The sequence below is a fragment of the Strix uralensis genome, chromosome 1 (assembly GCF_047716275.1).
Source record: "Strix uralensis isolate ZFMK-TIS-50842 chromosome 1, bStrUra1, whole genome shotgun sequence".
Lineage (NCBI taxonomy): Eukaryota > Metazoa > Chordata > Aves > Strigiformes > Strigidae > Strix > Strix uralensis.
In genome coordinates, this window is record NC_133972.1 from 35,499,927 (window position 1) to 35,520,228 (window position 20,302).

At 40.5% G+C, this 20,302-nt stretch overlaps 1 protein-coding gene across 3 annotated transcripts in view; it reads left to right on the plus strand.

Annotated features, from left to right (window-relative positions):
- GSDME (gasdermin E) overlaps positions 1 to 20,302 on the plus strand; it is a 28,178-nt gene that overhangs the window by 737 nt on the left and 7,139 nt on the right. The window contains exons 1-6 of one of the 3 annotated variants that reach the window (XM_074862573.1): positions 1,395 to 1,416; positions 3,288 to 3,404; positions 3,846 to 4,076; positions 5,192 to 5,384; positions 14,646 to 14,817; positions 15,823 to 15,943. In XM_074862573.1, coding sequence (XP_074718674.1) covers positions 3,866 to 4,076; positions 5,192 to 5,384; positions 14,646 to 14,817; positions 15,823 to 15,943 — 697 coding nt within the window. In that variant the 5' untranslated portion in view covers positions 1,395 to 1,416; positions 3,288 to 3,404; positions 3,846 to 3,865. Of the gene's footprint in view, positions 1 to 1,305; positions 1,417 to 3,287; positions 3,405 to 3,845; positions 4,077 to 5,163; positions 5,385 to 14,645; positions 14,818 to 15,822; positions 15,944 to 20,302 lie in introns of those variants that run through there. The other 2 variants (XM_074862594.1, XM_074862584.1) reach the window with 2 other exon arrangements.

Below are 20,302 nucleotides of genomic sequence, written 5' to 3' on the forward strand. Positions count from 1 at the left end.
GCAGCACCAGCCTCGGTGAGGCCCTCGCCCGGGCCTTGCGCCGCTGGGGATTTGCGTGGTGACGAGTCTTCGGAGGTGCGTGCTGTCAAGTCCTCAAGGCACAAAAGTGGGCTACATCCAGGGCTGACGTTTATTAGATGCGGTTTTGGGGACCACATGTGTTCAAGGACTGAAATTCGTGCATGAACATCCCTGCTAGGCTTTGCGTATTAGCTTTTATGGCTGTTTTTTAATTTAAGTCATCTAGAAAGAAGGTGAAAATAACTACTAGGTTTTGTAATAAAACACACGTCCTGCTTGTCATCACTTCCACGCTTCAGTTGCCTTTCGGCGTAAACTCTGACTTCATTAGGATTCAAAGCCCGTTACTGCCACTTCACAGCGGAGTTAACGCCGAACAGCTCTTACGGCACCACGGCTCCTGCGTGGCCATCTTTGGCCTTCAGGGATTGTATTTCCTTACAGTTTTGGATTGGCAACGGGTGTGCTGACACTCAGCAATTCAGTTGTCATCCTCTTCCCAAATTCCCTGTGTACTGTGCCCAGTGTGCTGGGTAATCTTAAATTAAATGGAGGGGGGGGGGGGGGGGGAAGCTTTTTTTTATTTTTACAAAGGTCAGTGTTTGTGTATACAGAAGGTAAGAAATATTGGGCATCTGTTGAGACTTTGCTTTTGTGCTGACAAAGGTAAACATTGATCACTCATAAAATGTTTCTTTGGATCTAATATCCCACTATATTGAGTTAGGGAGCACAGAAAGTGATAAAGCACAGAAGCAGGGTAAGATTTGCTTGTTTCAGTAGACAGTGAAGTTGCTGTAAATATCTTCACTTGATCTCATCCCCTTCATTGACTAATCTTCCTGTAGCCCAGGTTTGGGCTAATTTTAAATTTCTCAGTAAGCAAGGAGGGTACTCCTCCTTCCTTTTCTGCTTTCACGCCTAGCTATCAGTCTGCAAGAGTGAATTCACTCTGACAGGCTTTTCCTACCAGCTTTGATACCTTCCCTTTTCATTCTACTAAACCACAGCTCTAACAAAGATTCCAGAGGAAGAAACTCCAAAGACAGAGTTTTCTTAATGCTGTGTCTGTAACCACTCAATGGCCATTCAGTCCAGATGCTGTCGGTCCTGATAGCTGCATTAACTTCCTGGTGTTGGCTAAGGGCATATTCAATTGCTCTATGTCTGTGTTTTGTGAACCACTGAAACAAGATACTTGGGTACATTTTAGAATTTGTGTTAAAGGCACCATATCCAAAGAGACATAAACAGGAATTCGGACAGAATATTCTTGCTTTGCAGGTACAGCTGCACCAGCAAATATGCTCCCTGCAAAGACGTTCCCAGTCCAGCAAAGTGTGGGAGACGCAGATGTCATTCTGAGGTTGAAGACCGTCCCATCTCTCCTGCCTGGTGAGTCGCAGCAGACTTCATAAGCACTCCATGGTCTTCTCTGGATGTCCTTTCTGCTAGTGAAAAGTGTGGTGGCTGGGAGTGAAGACAAACCACCATGGATCGGAAGTTTTATAGAACGGCTTTAATGTTCTTGTCATGAGATTTAGTGAGCGTGTAACAATGCCAAATCATAGGAACTGTTTTTTGCAATTTGTCTTATCATAAACTCCTCAGAAATTGGTGGGCCTTTTTTCAGAGACTATGCCCATGTGAGTTGGTTATGTAGGAATGGCATCAGAATGAGTGAACAGTTGTGTAAAGCACAGAAAGATTTGAAGAAGGTTATGCTGGGGAAGAGCAGCTAATGCAAGCAACAAGAATTTTCTTGATGGTCCCCACCATTACAAATCAGTCATCTAGTTGGTTGTGAAATATGATGTCATGCAGAAGTTGTCCCAGGGAAAAAGAAAACTATTTTTTTGGGCTGTTAGGAGGTTGGTTGGTTGATTGGTTTGGGTTTTTTTTTCTGCTGCAGTGGAGCTGCATTGTTCATTCCATTAAAGTGTTCTCACTGAGATAACAACCAGGGAAATTAAGTAGGAGAAATTTAAGAACGCAAAAAATCAATCTCAGTTCAGAGTTTAGGAAAAGGTCAGAGAACAAGGAAGTTAGTGGGAATATTCCCAGTGCATATAGCTGGGGCTGTGCTGCAGGTTTGCTGCAGCTACTGTTACAATGAAAGCCCCAGAAGACTCTTCAGTAAAATGTTATGCGACTTTGACATTGTTCAAATCCTTTCCATGCAGTTGTTGTTGGGAAACATCCGTTACTTGCTTACATAGAGAACGAAGAGTAGGCCATGGGGGTTTCATGATGAGGTAGATACCTCAGCATGAATTGGTAAATACTGTGTGAAATATTAGCTGAAATGGGATTTGGGAAAAGCTAGTGGAAAGGTGAGTTCCCATCTGCAAAAAGGCTTTTTTTTTCTCTGTCCTCCAACTGGTACTAAAACATGGAGCCTGTAGTCCAACCACTAATATCTTCATTCAGTTTTCCATTTTCTCTCAATATTCCTGAGTGCCCACTGCAATACCAGTTTTTGTTTGAAGTCTGTTCTAACTTCGTCTAGCCTGTATTGTAAATGACAAATCTAGCGCAGAGCAAGACAGGTAATCATGAGCGTGTGGGTACCCATCTCAGACATGGTATGATCTTAGTTGAACTTTCCAGTCAGAGTCAGCTGGGGGATTCAAAGGAATGCTGCCAGCTTTAACAGACTGATTTAATTCTGGAAATATCATTAGATCAGATAATACAGAGTTGAAAAACTAAAAAAAGATTAGATTTTTTTTAAAAATATCAAAAATGAGTTTATTAAAACTGTGTGTTTAGCGCTTGCAAATGGTCATTTTTACCTTTTCTTCTGTGAGTTTGGCCAGTTTCCCTTATTGAAAAAGTTCCTTTCCTAAAAACAGCAAATTGCATGGCTTGGGATAAAGAAAACCTTACACAATAGGAGGTGCTAGTATTTTTTAATATAAGACATTTAAAAGCTAGAATAAGATAACGTATGTAGCTGTTTAGCAGATACGAATAACAGTTACAAATAACATATGTTCAATTTAGCTGTAGTTATGCTAATGGCAAATAGAAAATTGGAAAACATTGAAGGTAAAAAGGTTCAGAAAGAAAAAAATAAATTGGAGCTTTCCAGGGGCATAGTTTAGAAACAAAACTTAGTCACAAAGATGCCAGCACAAATATTTGTTGCTTTTTATAGAATAATTATTATCCCTATATGTGTTTACTCACTGTTAAAAAGATCAAGATAATTTGTGTGAATAGTACCCAATTACCTTTTATGGAGTAAGATAATTTTATGATAGGTAATAAAGGAAGGATTCTGCGGGGAGGCAGAAGTCCTCTGCCATTGTACCAGTGCCCTCCTCATCCCAGCCAGTCTCTGCGGGGTGCTCATTAGATGCTTTTTCATAGAATCTCAGGTAAGCTATGTGAGTTTTTTCCTCCCTAACAGATTAATTACCTGTGAGAGTTCCTTGAAGGAACTTTTCAGCTGTAGATTGGAATATTTCTTTTCTCACACATTTCTTTCTTCATTGTCTGCAAGATCATAAATTTCATATATTTTTATTGTAATGCTTGAGCCTTGCATATCGTGTTTGCAGTGCATCATTCTTTGCTTATTCACTGTTGCTTATTTAAAATTTTAACTAAAATTCTTTTGCCTGTTACTGTGAAAACCTTTTCACTTTGGGATAAGCAGTTTGAAGTGTCAGGATTCCCAGTGCAGAGTGGAGAAGGTGGGGTGAAAACACTAGCTGTTCCTGCATTAACGCCAATGCTATGAAGAACTTTTTAAAGTGACAATGTAAATATTTGTATTTTCCAACTGTAATTGTTAAAAAACAGATGTATTCTTTCAGGCTTTAATTGATTCCCCAAGATGTTTGCCAAAGCAACAAAGAATTTTGTGAGAGAAACTGACAGTGGAGGTGACTTGATTCCTGTCTCTCACTTGAACGCCTCGGACAAGCTGCAGCTTCTGAGTTTAGTTACGAAGAGGAAGAAATTCTGGTGCTGGCAGAAGCCCAAGTATCATTTCTTGACGGTCACCCTGAGTGATGTGCTTACTGAAGACAAGCCGATAAAACCAGGTAAAGCCATACTCGGGCAGCACTATTATTGCAGATAATAAGAATGCAAAGCCTAATCTTTTTTGTTATTATTCTCAATCACGTTACTAGAGGGACCCTTTCAGAGGAATGCTCTGAAGTATTCTCCATCTGTGGAAATGAGATGACCATTCAACTGAAACCAATAATAACAAATGTTTGTTTAAAAAAAAATGTTTTGCCTGTCTAGACTGCTGAAATTAAGTGGAAGGTTGTCAAGCAGTACAGTCCTACTGTTTAATAACAGTGCTGTCTGCAGCCGCAGAAGCTCCCCTAGAATATTTTTTGGAGATTCCAGTATGTGATAGTAGCATGAAACTATACTGTGCTCCAGGTCAAAAAACACTGCATAAACAGTGTTTTGTTGGTGACAGTAGCCCAGGGAATGCTTACACAGGCAAGGCCAAGCAACTTTTACCACTGCTTCCTTTCTTCTTGCACAGACTGTTAAAAATGGTTGACCCTTGTACTTCTTTCTTCATCCAGCTGCAACATTCCTAACCAGGTTTTAGGATTAACAATCTGGAATCCCGTATTTCTGGGCATGTCACAATTCCATACAGGAAAATAGATAAGTCCCTAAATTTAGATGTTAATTCTGGCTGACTTGGAAGATTAGCTGGTTCTGGGTCAGTTCTTTGATTTATATGTGTATAAGATTCAGAGTTGTTTTAAGCCAATTAAATGCTTCCACTGGTTTTCAGTGAGCTTTGGGACAGCCCTGTAATGAGATATGTCAAGATAATGGGAAAATAATAACCGTGTTGTACAATCAGGTCTGTTTTGTAGTTTGTAGCTGAACTAAGTTCCAATCATTCTTTATAAATCTTCCATAGCATCTGAACTCAGCTTTTCAATTACCTTTTATTTTCCTAAAATGGCAAAATATAAAAGATAGCAGAGCGAAGATGATGGAAATATAGAGGAAGCAGAAGTAAGAGTTGCAGAGCTGTAAATTTCATTATTTATCTGCTCAATACTGTTCCTTGCCCTCACTAACTTGTCATATTTTCTGTAAGTTTCTGGTTTTCCAATCACTTCAGGACTGTTTCAGCACTTCTCTTCACAGGTAGAAATTACTTCTGTTGCTTTCCTAGTAATCGTGGAGTCTGACTTTGCAAAATATATGGGGAAGTTTGAAGATTTTGTTCAAGGAAGTGTTGAAACTTCATTTGGAAAGATCAGCCTGGGAGCTGGAGGGAAGGGCTATGTGGAAAACCAGTCCTCATTTGGAAACCTGAGGAAGCAGGAGATTGACTTGCAGCAGCTTATGAAAGACGTCAAGGACAGGTATGTTTTTAATGTTGATGTTGTAATGGCCAGGAAAGATTACTGAGCTGAAAAGACATGGGTCAGCTGTGATCACTGAGCAATTGATTCTGTAGTGTTGTCATAGTTTGAGAATTATTTTTATTGTAAGTCTCATTTTCAGGTGATAAATCATATATATAAAAAAGAAAATTTCCAGATTCTGAAAGCTTGGTGGTCAAACCTTTCCCTTTCATCTTACGTATTTGCATGAATTACCATGTGGAACAAGAGCCAAATTCTCCCTTTGGAGGACTGTACTGAGGTAACAATCTGGAAAAAAAATTGATTGGTTTCTCTGTTACTGGGGCAAATGCTATGGAAACTGAATTCAGAGCTACTAATGTTCCTGTAAGCAAGCTTTATAAATTTTTGTGTGTGTGTGTGAGCAGCTGTGCTGGAAAATTGGATTATTTGAAGTTGAAGGAATAGCAAAGGTGAGCAAGCGTGGTCCATGCGTGTTCCACTAGTTGAACAAAATATAGTTTATAGATCTATTGCTCACTGTTACACACTGTAATAGCTGAGGGGAACTATAATCTTAATTTTACAAGATATGCAACACTTCTGTCCTACTCTGAAATTGGATTTCTTTAATCTTGCAATAAGACAGTCATGGACCAAAGCCTACTTGGCAACCAGCTGACAAGTCAGGGGTCTACTCTGTATCGCAGGTCCTGACTCACAGGAGATGAGGGTGGTTTGTGACAGCATTGTACCCTCAATCTGTAGCAAGTGGTGTAATGCATTTTAATAGCATTTGCTGATGCTCTGAAGATAAAGATGATAGGTTTTTGTTATCAGTGCAAAAGTTGTTAGAAGCAGTGTAAATTTGCTTTAGATACACTGATGTTCTAGAAATAATTAATTCTCCATTTTCACAGGAACAAATGGCTGCTGTTCTTTTTATCGTGAGCGTTCACAAGTCAACAAATTTATTATAATAATACACCTTGCTGTCTTTGTGCCTTATTAAAAGCAGAAAATACTGGACTAAATGTATGTACCAGGCCTGTAAAATTAGTATGCATCTAAAATAGCGTCAGTTGAGATTTAGAGAGTCCTATAGAAAAACAAATGAGTAACTTCTGCTTAGATCAGCAAGCTTTTACTTAGTTTTCTGCAGTAAGTTACCTACTCTGTTCAAACAAATAATCCTCCCATAGTGAATCAGATTTACTTCAGCACATCTTGGGGTTATAATCCTGAATGTAACTAAGTACTTAGAAATGTATTATCTTCTTTTGAGTGTGGAAAATCAGTAGCTCTACAGTGATCTGAATATAACTGTAAATGACGTTAATGTGTGTGCCACTTTATAGAAGGAGCTAGTTCTTAGTTCATAGAAAAGATGCTTAAAGCTTATTAAGGCTTATGATGCAAAGTGTATAACTGATATCCAGTCAGTCTGGCTTCTGGGTTCTGGCTTCCATCAGGTCGCTGAAAATGATGAGAATAGCAGGATTTTTATTATTTTTTTTCTTCAGCATAACATTGAGGCTCACTGGAAGTTGTGGCAATGCCTTACAAATGAAATTCCAGTTACTCATTCATAAATATTCTGTGATTTATGGTGGATTATGTCCAAGCTTCTAGCTTTCGTCCCATTCACAGAGCATTGTACAGCATTCAGGAATTCAGTGTTCAGGAGTGCTGGTGCCTACATCGTTAGTGATTTTCAGATGCAAAGCATTATGGTACAGAGAGGATGTTTACCTGGCAGTCCTTGTGAGATGAGTCAGCTAAGTGTTCCTGATTTCATCTTATGACTTACGTTGCTTGTGCTTGTTTAATCAATTATTGTTTTGTTTATTATTTCTACATATATAGCCTAATTAAGTTGGATTTTAAAATGTTCTTGTATTAGGCTGTTGTAAGTCAAAGTTGCAGATAAATAGCAGAAACCCCTAAAAAAAGCTGATACGCCTTCTGAACTAAGCCATGAGAGTCTTCGAGGTTCAGCAAGCTGGAAGTGCTGTGTGGCAGCAAATCGGTTTCCTGTCACTTCTTATGTGAACCTTCTGAAGGAAAAATCCTACTGATCTTTTAGATTCCCAATATTGCATTGGCTGTTCTTTTCTGAAAAGGGATGACAGCTGAACGATGCAGGATGAGATCCTTTGTGATTTGCAAGAGCAGTGACATTGTAAATGCAGAACACGTGATAAGCGTGCAATATAAAAATAAAGTTAAATGGTACTTTTAGGTATATAATCTTGGCATATTTTATTTGTGCTTGCTAATTCACAGAGCACTGTAACATTGATTTCAGGTCAGAGTCCTGTACCCTTAACTCGGTGAGATTGCTATGGATTTAAGAGTATATTCCATCTTCTATTTTAAGGCTTTCAATACTGTCTGCCATAAGATCCTCATAGAGGAGCTGACGAAGTATGGACTGGATGGACAGTGAGGTGGATTGAAAATTGGCTGAATGGCTGGGCCTGGAAGGTATTGATCAGTGGTACAAAGTCTAGTTGGAGGCCAGTGACTAATGGTGTGCCCCAGGGGACAATACTGGGTCCAGTCCTGTTTAACATCTTCATTAGTCATCTGGGTGCCAGTGCTGATGAATGTACCCTCAGCAAGTTTGCTGATGACACAGAACTGGGAGAAGTGGCTGATATATCCTGAGGGTCGTGCTGCCATCCGGAGGGACCTCAACAGGCTGGTCTGGTTGGAACCTTGTGCAGTTCAACAAAGGGAAGCACAAACTTCTGCAAGTGGAACAGCCCCAGGCACCAGTACATGCCATGGACTGGCCGGCTGGGAAGCAGCTTTGCAGAAAAGGACCTGGGGTGTCCTAGTGGACACCAAGTTGGACATGAGCCAGCAATGTGCCCTTGCTGTGAAGAAGGCCAGTGGTAGCCTGGACTGCATGAGGAGGAGTGTTGCCAGCAGGTTGAGGGTAGTGATCCTTCCCCTCTACCCAGCACGGGTGAGGCCACACCTGGAGTACTGTGACCAGTTCTGGGCTCCCCAGTACAAGGGAGAGGTGGACATACTGGAGAGAGCCCAGTGAAGGTCACGATGATGATGAAGCTGCTGGAGCACCTCACGTTTCAGAAAAGGCTGACTGAGATGGGACTGCTCAGCCTGGAGAAGAGAAGGCTCAGGGGAGACATTATTCATATATATAAATACCTGAAGGATGGGTGCAAAGAGGATGGAGCCAGGCTCTTTTCAGTGGTGCCCAGTGACAGAACAGCAGGCAATGGACACAAACTGAAACATAGAAGGCTCCGAACATCAGGAAACCCTTTTTCACTGTGAGGGTGACCGAGGACTGGCACAGGTTGCCCAGGGACGTTTTGGAGTCTCCCTCTTGGAGACGTGATCCTGGGAAGCCTGCTCTAGGTGGCCCTGCTTGAGCAGGGAGGCTGGACCAGATGACCTTCCAACCTCAACCATTCTGTATTCTCCTCTCCAGTGGAGAGGATTATGAGTATGTTATAATCTCTGTAGTTCTCATGGATTAACAAATTTGCTTGTTTGTTTTTACCATTTCACTAAGTTGTGTTAGGTGATTGAAATAGAAGTTCTGAGGGGACACTGGCAGCAGAGAGAAAGAAAGAGGATGAAGTGACAGCAGTCAGTTCACATCAGCTGCAGAAAAGTTTGCCTGTCACAGTTCCATCATTTCATATGAATGATTCCTAACTCTATGATAAGCATATTAGAAAAACAGGGTAAGTGTTGTTAGTAGTATACTCTGGCATGATTGAAAGATATTTTTACGCTATATTGCACTTTAATATGCACTTTGATTGATTCAACTGTTTTCCACACTGAGACAAAAATAGGTGCTTATTCCTAGTTTGACTACAGTGGAAATTCAGCCCATTTTGTTATTTATTCTTTAAAACTCCTTGAACATTTATGTTAATGATGAGAAAACCATTCAGTTTTCTACCAAAGGTGCTACATGGGTGATATGAAGTCACAGAATGTTATGAGACGGGACTGAGTAAAATCAATTGTGTGTGTCTGTGATTTAAAAAATAAGGATGCCAAACAGAAAATAGAGGAACTATCTGTCACTTGCAGTCTCGAAAGTGTCTGGTATTCTTGGGGAAGATGTTCTGTGAAGGTTATTCTGCAGGGAAAACTGTGAAATGCTATCAATAAGCAGACTGTAGCAGATACTGTGTTCTGGTATGACTGTAGGAAGTAGGTCAGAGAGGTTATATTTGACACTGATTAACAAAAATGTTATGTATCTGTGCTTGGTGGAAAGTGGCAGAGAGGTCTGGTGGATTTTACTCCATGACAGTCATCTAGAGGTCTGTATTAGAGAAGGAGCAAAGCTGGATGAAGGCTCTCACTGTGCAGCAAGCAGCATTTGTGTGGAAGACATCGGACTGTTGCACATTATAAATGGAGAAGATTGAACAAGCTGAGGAATTCTGGCTGAGCAGTGCGAGAGGTTTCGAAGTCAGTCATATGGATGTTATGGAAGAAGTTGCATTTGGGTGAGGCTGTGAGAGTGGGCCACCCATGTCTCCACAGCTGGGAGAGGAGGTGTGTTGAGGTGATGTTGCCCAGTGCAGGACTGAAACGGTTTTTCACTCATGGGTGGTTTGGACTAGTGAAAATTTGTGCAGGCAGGCAACAGTGCTGTCTTCAGTGTGAGGATGGAGAGTACAGCAGTAACCATTCTTCTTAGTATTGGTAGTAAATTGGCAATTTGAGGATTTGTGGGGTGGGTTACTGAGAAGACTAGACAGAATTTGATGGAAAAATGGTCCTAGCCCCCCTCCTTTGTGGATGATCTATCTGGTCAGAGATTCTGTGACTGAAGGAAAGACCCTCTGTCTCAGCTGTGGGGTTTAGAGCAGGCTCCTGCTCTCTCCTTTAACTGTTAGAGCCAGGTGTTTTCTGTTTTCTCTTGCCTTCCATTAGTTTCTGCATTTCTCCCTTCTTTTCTGCTTCCAGTCTGGGGTAAATTGCCTTTTTGCCTCTCTGTTCTCCACTGCTTTCCTCACACAAGAAGATAAACATTGAATAAAAGTGAAGGAAGCCTTTGCATTATAGGAGAGTGGAAGTGTTTAATCTAATTAAATGTGGAGAGGGTGAGACCAAAACTCACAGAAATTCTTTTCTGTTCATGTTTGAGCTGTAGAGCTTCCAGCATAGTAAATCATTGACCTCAGAAAGGTTATTTAAGCAGAACAAACAATCAAACAAAAACCCACAGTCCTTATCTTTTAAATTATCTTTATTTATACAGGCTCATACTCCATATATTGATAATGGGACTGAGCAAACCATCATCTCATTATATTTTATATGGTGTTACTTTTGAGTAGTTCATCTCAGCTTCTCAAGGTGGGAAGGAGTACAGTGATGTAGTACAGGTCACACGAGATTGTTGAGGGCTCCTATGCAATAGATGGTGAGAGTCACAGTTGTAGAACAGAAATAAAAGCTCTGGAACATGACCTGTAAAATAAAAAAATGCAATGTAATTCGTGTGCTTGCATGCATGTATTCTCAGGGATTTAACTCAACCACCTCTTGTTATTCAGATATATTCATGATATTCAGAGTGTTACGCTAGCAAAGGAGTTCAGCTCTTGCAAAAATACACTCATAGATTCGGCGGCCATTGCCCTGCAATACTTTAAGCCCTGCTCTGATTGTCAAACTTTAACCCTGTTGCATTTTGCTCTTGATGACTACTTACAATGATAATTTAGATAAGCTGGGTATTTGCTTACCTCATGTTGTCTCCTGTTTGAGTTGCTGAGAAGAGCAGAATGTTTTGCCTTCCCCAGGCTGCACCCCAGTAATAACTTGTGATAACTTGTAATAACCCTAGAGTCTAAGGGGTTTTGTGATCGCAAGTTCAGTGCCGGAAGTCTAGAGGAGAGCACTGAACTGTGCTGTCCTAAAAGAAAAGGTATTTGTAGCTGTTGATAAGGGTATGTGTTTTAAAGCTCTGAATCGAGTACTAACTTAGTGGGAAGAGGAGAGTGTTTCTGCCAACTTTACAGTTGAACACATCCCCTGAAGTCCCTTGAATCTTGGGGCTGAGGCAGTGGCCATGTCTCTGCCACACAGGGCAGCTCTGTGCAGAGGACCCTGAGTTACCTCTGAGACACAGTGCCTGTGGGACATCAGGGACCAAAGCAGGGTAGCTCTGTGCCTGATGGTGTTGGTGTTGCTGCGTAGCCTCCAGTGCTGGGGCAGCTCATCCAGCGTGGCCTCAGAAATTTCTTCACTGCACCTCTTCGCAAGTTTACCTCTGTCTTCTGACTGTTTGCCATTCTGCTGTTATTTCTGCTTCTGAACCTCAGCCAGGAGCGTGAGGGGGTCTGAGCCAGTTCCATCTTGGGCAGAATACCGTAGAAGTAGATGGAAGGTAAAGCCTCTTGAATTACTTTGGTCATTCATTTGTATAGAGTTAAATCATATTCTATATGCTTCTTATGCTATTCAGAAACAGCAAATCTGTTTAATCTGTATTTTTCTACCTTTGATTGTTTTGATTCTTTTGCTCTAACTTTTGGGGATATCTGATGAGTTTGTCATCCTCTAAAGCAGGCAAAAAATACATCCTATGAAAGCAAATGACAAATTGCTTTTGTGCTTCTTCATTGTATTTCTTTCCCTATGGCTGCTTAGGTTGAATGTTAAAATTGCAAGTTCTTAGTGCATTAATTTCTATTTTCAACATGTTTAGCACACCTCTTCAGAATCAGAAATAAGTATTGTGAAGTATATGATAGGCTTGATGGTCTGTTATTGTGATAACTAATAGCTCTGGTCTGGCAGACACTTCTAAGAGCAGCGGTGTTTGTGATTGCTTCACATTTCTTCAATTTTTGCTTAATCCAAAGATTCATTGCATTCCAAGCATAAAGCATGGCTTTGCACCAAAAGAAAAAAAGTTATATTAATAATCTCAGGAATGTTTGGGGATGCTTTTCTAGCGGCTGCTGTGTTGCTTCAGAGGTATTTTCTTTCCCTTGTTTAAACAATCAAGTTTAAGGCTTTCAGACAGTTCATTCCAACTGATTGAACTTTCGTATAAGCATGTAACCCTCCAAAGATCAAAAATTGCCTCAGGATATTTTTAATTTAATAAAGAACCAAGCTGACTTCAGACTTATACAGACTGCATAAATCCAAAACTCCAGAATCTAATAAATCTAAAACTTTTTAATTAAAAGTGGAGATATTTCAATTTAAATAAAGCAGAGTCAGACATGTCATTCTGTCATATTTTTGGGGAATTGCCATTTAGCCCCATGAATAGCCATTTACAGTAAAAGGGAGGAGAAAAGGCTGAGTAACTTGAGCCAGGGATAGCAATCTTTTAATCTTCCAACTGTCTTGCTAGAGTTATCTGTTCATAGAAAATATGACATCTCATCTGAGGACCTCCAATGAATATTTTGCAAAAGTATAATATAATTGACACATTTTAATAAATTAAATACAGTTAAGAAGTTGCTTTAACTGTTACCAGACAGTCTGTTAACATCCCAGAAGACAAGGTAGTGAATTTTGTCATCTTTTCTTAGAAAATAGTCCTCTCATACTGTTTCTGGGAGTTCAGTTTGTTTCTTCTGCTTATTCTAAGAAGAACCTAACTTTAGAAATACCTCCAGCAGCATTTAAATGCATGCTGAATTATGTTGTGGAGTAGGGATTAAGATGGAGGCATGGGCTAGAGATTTGAGGTCCCTTCCACAGTTAATTTTTCTTTTGACTGTGACAGTCCTGGTCGTGAATTGTAAATTGTGAGGCTATACCCATGAATAACACGGGAGTTTATAGCAGTTGTTTTTTTTTTTTAATCTCCTCCTGTCCCAAAATCCGTGAAATCTTTTCTGTGGTTTTTTTTGTCCAGCCCTTGAAAGTACTTGGTCAGTGCTGATCCCGCTCAGCCAGTTCAGGGCTTGAGTTCCATAGCAAGGTGTGAGAGTTGGCATCGAGACGTCACTCTCTTAGTGTGCTGTTCGTCCCACCTGAAATTCTGGTGGCTCTGAATTTGGCAGCAGCGTGTCAGGGCACTCCTTTGCCTGGACATGGACCTTCAGAGGCCAAACCAGCATTCCCTGCAGTGGTCGCCTCAAGCTGTCCTAGTCCAGGGTGAGTCTGAACATCAGCACTTGGGCATGAAGGAGCCCATGTCACCTCCCCTGTTGAGAAGCACCTGATGGCACACCTGTGGCAGGTGGAAGGACGTACAGAGACAGGGCTGACAGGACTGAATGGTGACAAGGAGATAAATGAGACTGAGTTTGGCTAGGTGGCTGGAAAGTGGTAACAATGAACTGTGAGGAGAAGAGATGTGAACAGCTGATGTCATCTGAGGGTGGAAGATAGCAGAGAGATCATGTGAAGGGGGGCTGCTGAGCTGGCTGGCTGTGGGACGAGGCTGAGATGATTGAGAAGGAGGGGGAAGAAATGGGACTTGATCTGATCAGGTGAAAGAGAGAAAACCAAGAACTCTTATAAGGAGAAGTGGGACTTGATTACCAAGAGAGAAACTAACCAGACTGGGAGATTGCTTGCTACTTATATTTCCTAACCTCCAGTAGCCTGACTGCAACTTCACTCTTTCTAAGCAGAATTTTGTGATGTGTGGATAATACTGTTATATTATGTATTGTGCTATTATAGGTATTTTTATTGTGTGTGTGCCTACGTAACGTATGCACTAGTGTGCCAGGCTGCAGGGAGTTCATCGTATCGACCATGAGCACAGGTCTTTTGTTTGTATTCCCTGGTGACTTTTTTGGTTAAAATAATTCTTTTGAGCAACGGCTTCAGGATGTGGTCCGTTGACTTACTGACACCGTTTGTGCTAACGTGAGACTCTGAAGAGACCGGTTAGCTGGCATCCCCTGCCATGGCCATGTTAATGTCGGTGTGAGTTCAGAGTAGTAGAGGATTCAGTCCAGTGTCCACAAGCCTGGCTGGTTGTTTTCATATTACTCTGGAAGTTTAAAGTTGTCTTTAGTTCTCCCTTGCTTTTTTTTGCTTAGAAAGTAGCCAGAAAACTGCCACAGTTGCTCAGACAAAGGAATCAAGAATTCAATACATGTGTTGGGACTTATTGTGGAATACAGATATTTACTGCTACCAGATAACAGAAGAGAACAATTTTGAGGAGACTGCTCATACAGAAATCATTGTTATTTTTACAATAAAAGCTTCTTCAAGCAATTAAAAAAATGGTTTTTCTCAATTCTATTATTTACGTTGTTAATGGCATCTTTTCTTTTTCAGAACGATAAATCTAAACAGTAGTTTACTACAACAAGTAATAGAAAGAAAACGTGAAGTGCTGTGCATCTTGCGAGAAAAGATAATAACAACTCAGAAGTGTACAATATCTGAACATATCCAGACAGAAGAAAAAGTCAGCGGTGTGATGGGATGCAGTACAAAAATAGTAAAGGTAAAATTTATTCAAAGTCTGCGAGGAACAGAAAATTTGCAGATTATCTGAGAAGAAATTAAGGTTTCTCCAAACAGATTTCAGAGTATTTTTCGTGCTTCCTTAACATGTTGAACTCTCTTCCTTAATGTGTTGAACTCACTGCACTGCTTAGTTGTGCAGCTTCAGAAAGGTAAAATGTTTTTATTCCGTTGCCTCACTGGCAAAAGATGCCATCTTTTAGAGCGAGCCTTGAATGTGAATTCCATCGATACTGTCAAATTGTGATTCAGTTTCTATGTAGATTCCTGCCTACAGCAGAACATAAAACAAACATAACAATTCAGTGAAAGTTGAAGAGCAAAAAGCATTGCTGAAACAAATTTATTTGAAAAGCCAAGTAATCATTCATCAAAAATGTTTGCAGTGTCTACTGATTTTTATTGAGAAGCTGTTTGTTTTCGATCATGGGAGTAGAGATTAACTGCATTATGAGGATATCTGAAAAATTGCCTATGAATTGAGAAGGCATTACCAAAGTCAAAACATATGCTCATTCATTGTAAGTTGGTTTTTTTTAAAGCTGCAGATAAATCACTTCTGTGTACAGGGTGTCTCCAGCAGCAGAAATACGGGAGTTGCAGTTCAACAGCCCTCTGTACAAGTGCCACCTTCCTGGTACAGTCTCCAGCTGGGCAAAAGGGGTGTCAGGATAGAAGCGGGCAGGATGCAGAAGTGGGTGCCCTTTTCCTAGTGCCACAGTGTTTCGTGTGTGGCAAAAGCTGCACCTGAAGCTAAACTTTGTGCTAGGACAGGGTAGCTAAGAGTTTGAGAGCTGCTCTTGGCATTGTGCTTCTAGCTTGCTGCTCATCTAGTTCTTTTCATAGATGTCAAATGTAACATGTGCTTTAGTTAGACATCATGGAGGATAAAGCACATTCTTTGTATTTTTTCCCCTTAATTAATTCTGTGTTTAAGCTACACAATAGCTGAATCAGATAAACAGTGAATAAATCTGTCCCCTAGGTTTCAGTGAGTGAAAATGGAAGTATGATGAAGGATTCTAGTGTGATCCTTGAAATTCCTCCTGCAACCACTATTGCCTACGGTGTAATTGAACTGTTCATAAAACGCAGTGGCCAGTTTGGTAAGTACAAGGTTCATTTTCTGTGACATGCAGTACAACTGCAGACAGAGCTGTTTGCCAGGCAATGATTTTTGTATTTCCCTGTGTATGAAGGTGATGATGTTGTGTGGTCTCCATTACCTTGATAGTTATTTGTGCTGTGAAATGCTGCTCTTCTGATTTAGTAATGCTTTTTCAATTGTTCAACTAAATCATAAACTCAGAATAACTTAGGTTTCAGGGGACCGCAGGAGGTCATCTAGCTCAAGCCCTAGCTCAGGGCAGGACCAACTTTTGAAGTTTGGTGTAAGTTCAGAGTTAGATTGGATTGCTTGTATCCTTGTCAATTCAAGTTTTTATTATCTCCAGAGATAGAGATTCCATCACCCCTCTAGGCAGCCTGTTCTCATGTTTGACCACCATCATGGTGGACTTTTTTCTTCCTTAATATCTAATGAGAATTCCCCTTTCTTTGTGTTTCCTGTCTTCTGTCCTATCATCATACAGAAGAGTCTGGCTCTCTCATCTCTTCATGCTTCCATTGGGTAGTTGTGGACAGCAATAAGGTTGTCCCTTAGCAATATTTTCTCCAGGCTGGACAAACCCAGTCTCTCAGCCTCTTCTCATCCACCCCAGCAATCTTGGTGGCTGTTTGCTAGATTGCTCCAGAGTGTGAATGTCTGTCTTATACTAGGGAGTCCAAAACTGGACACAACACTCTGAATGCGGTCTCTCAAATTGAAAAATCACTTTCATCGATCCGTTAGCTACACTCTTGTCAGTACAGCCCAGGATGCAGCAAACTTCACTAGCTGCAAAGGCACACTGCTGATCCTCTCAAATTTGTTGTCCAGGTCTTTTTCAATTTTGCTTCTAGCTAGCTGGCCCTTGGCCTGTGCTGTTGCCTTCACCTATTGACAGGGAGAATGAACTGAATATAAATAGGCGGTCAACCAGCAGTGTTTAGACAACAGTCGTGCTAAGAAGAGAATTATTCATGAACTATAGGACTGGAATTTAAACTTTTTTGTCTGTTTTGCACTTTCACATAGAGATTGTTCTCAGAATGTTGCAGAAATGTCCTTGTCGTGTTTTCTGGTCATGCTTTACTTATTTCAGGTTGAATACTTTCAGGTGTCAAGTTAAAATAAATGTTGAAATGGGCTTTGGGGGGAGTAGTAACTCTGCTCTACAGAATCACCTGGGTTTTTCTTTCTTGTCTATCCTCAGTTAAACTCCCTGACCTAAAGGAGGTTTCAGAGGATGTTATGCAAGAAGGAAAGAAATCAGATGGATTGTGTAGAGCTGGAAGTTGGAAAGGACTTATGTGGAGAGAAACAGGAGATACATTGAAGAAATAATTGAAGTGCAGTTGAGATTTGAATCCAGGATGCACTTTATTTGGATAAGAAATGTGGAAGATACTGTCCATCATTCTCCTTCAACTGACTTCTGATCTTAAGGAAGTCTGTAGGTTCAGGAATATAAGTGAATATCATGTAACCTGTAAAAACATTTCTGAAGTGTGGTATTGCTCTGACATAGACTGAACGCAGAGATACACCAGAGGGCATTGACTTCATGGGCATAATAGAACTGTAATTCAGAGTAATCAGGTGTAGTTAAGGCTATCTGACTACATAGGTGTACAGCTGATAGTCTACTTATGTGATTTCTAGATGGAAGTTCTTATGTCCTGCTAGCTGATAATACATGGGTCTTGTTAATGATCTGTATTTCTCTGTTCTTTTTCCACTTTTTTTTTTTCATATTTAATGTTATTACAAAGCACAGCTTGTTTCATGTTTTATCTCAAACAACCTATGTCTTACTGCTTTTTTTCAGTTTGTGCTATCTTTCCCTGCCTGAGTGTCATTGAGAAGGTAAAGTAGAGGAGCTAACAACAATATTAGGGATTTGCCAGCAAGAATAAGTCTGGTAGAGCCTACCCTTCGACTTAATGTCTGAGCAGTGATCAGTGTCTGTTTATGGAAATAAAAGTAGCTTTTGAAGTTAAATCTAGAGACTAATGTAGTCTTTTCACATGAGACTGAAAGAGACCAGTAGCAGGTGTAGCATAATGGGGTTCTCTTCACAGATAATTATGGAAGACGGTGCATGTAAGATTTTGGTTTTTTGTTTCTTTTCCTTTGCCACTGACAGTGCTTGAGTTATTCTGTAAGGAAAAATGGTATGTAAACGTTCTTAAAAATGTTCTGGCTAATATGACTGGACATTCTTGAACACTTCCATAAATTAAAAAAAAAAAAAAAAAAAGAAAAAAAGGTCTAATCCTTTTCTAATTCCTTTACCCTAATGTTTTCCTGTAATCATTCTGTTTTATTTCTACAGGCTAATTTTCCACTACCCTGTTAAAGGCTTTGCAGTTTTGTGTCCCTAAAGTTTCACTGCAAGTCCCCTTGTTCTTGCTTTATAAAACAGGAGGTGTAGTAGCATCCGGCTGATTTGCTCTGTTCTGTTCATTCCTACATATATGTGCTATATATATGCTTTCTCTTAAATGTCTGTAAATTAAACAGTCCTAAGCTTTTCAGCTTCTCCCCACAAAGGAGTCTCTTTGCCTTTGATTGATTTCATTTATCATCTCTGGTTTTCTTCCATCTTTGTTAATGTTTCTGAATAACTGACAAGATCTAACTGCACTAGTGGAGGTTTGTCATTGATGGATGTAATAGAATTCAATAGAGAAGGTATCACAGTGTTATGTATATTCTTTCATTCACTTATTTTCGCTTTTTTTAAAAAAGTATATCAAAATCAATGAGATAAAAAATTAATTAACAGTCCTATTAATACAAAAATTTCAGAGTCCTGTATTTTTCTCTGAATTGAATCCTGTTACAAGATTTAACAGTACGGTCTGTGTCTCTTAACTTTTCACATGATGTTGTGTATTGATTTCCCTTATTAGCAGCATTCTGCCTTAGAAAGGCAGGTAGTTTATTTGCACTGTCTTCCTCCTTCAGGGTTCGTGTGGAAGCCTTGTTATTATCAATGAAAGCAATGTGAGCATGCTGACCTTATGATGCCTTAGCTGCTGTCCAGAGTCTTGTTGCTTTGGGAAGTTCTTTAATTTGTGTTAATAGCTTTCTGCTCCTCTGTAGCTCACTCTTCTCTGTGAAGGGTTATGCAGGCATAAAGGTCTCTGTCATCTTTCGTTCTCTGTGGCAGAGATTTCTTTGTCTGCTCTCCCTTTGAAAAAGCTTTTTGCTGATGAAGTGCTCTCCGTGCTTTCTCATCTGCTTTGAATGCCCTTAATTTGGTGAGACAGACTCTTACAACTGCAGGAAGGTTATATTTAGGTTTTGTGCCTGGTACATCTGAGCACTGTGCTTGATTAGTTACCTTCCCCCTGCCCCCCCCCCCCCCCCCCCCCCGTGCTATCAGGTATTACTTTAAAATTGAGTTCCTCTTGCTAGCCTGCCTGTGTTCTCCTCAGACCTGCTGCAGAGTGCCAGGGGTACAGTTTCAAATCTTGCATTTGAGCCAATAAAAGATGATTAAAATAATACATAGGGCTTTGATTATATTCTGCACCTTTGGGGCATAATATTGGGCACATGAGGACAGAACTTGATACTCCAGATTTCTCAGCATAACTCTGACAAAAGCTCCCTGCGTACCTTCCAGGAGTCCCTTAGCTTCATCAAGTTGGGGGGATTGGGGTGGCAGGAAGTCTGCAGTCCCATTTGGGTGAGGTAGGCCAGTGCTTCTCATGAAGATGAAGCAGAAAGGGTAATTCAGCCAGGGTGTGTTACTGTCTGCACAGAGTTATTGCAGAGAGACAGCCTCTATTGCAGAGTGATCCTGTTAGTGAACCGGCTGGGTGAAGTCCTTCAGAGACTTCGAAAAGCCTCCTATTTTCTCTTCATCTGGAGAACTTGAGGATGGCCGTGTCTTGGCTGAGAAGGAGGAGTCTATGACTGCCATGACCAGAAGCAGCTCTGTGAGGGGCTCTGAGTTATTACGAATCTCAGAAAGTGCTTTCATGTGTCTCCATCATGAGTGGGTTCTGTAGCCTGCATTACAGCACATCTCTTAATTGGTAGAAAATGTGAAGAATTCATACCTGCATCTCTTGTATGCAGCACTCAGGTTTACAGTGAGAAGTTTTCATGTTATTTGCTATCTACATTAATTCACATGAGCTGGTGCCACACTTGGTAGCTGCACCACAGAACCTTTGTGAGCGCTGTACCAACTGTCAGGGCTGCAGTAATGCTCAATAATTCACATGCATAGCAACCACTGGCGTTCTTCCCATCTAGAAGAGGCGAGACATGGAAAAATCACATGCGAGAACACTAGACACTATAAGCTAGCATCTCATTCGGTAATTGCTTGTCTATTTTATTAATA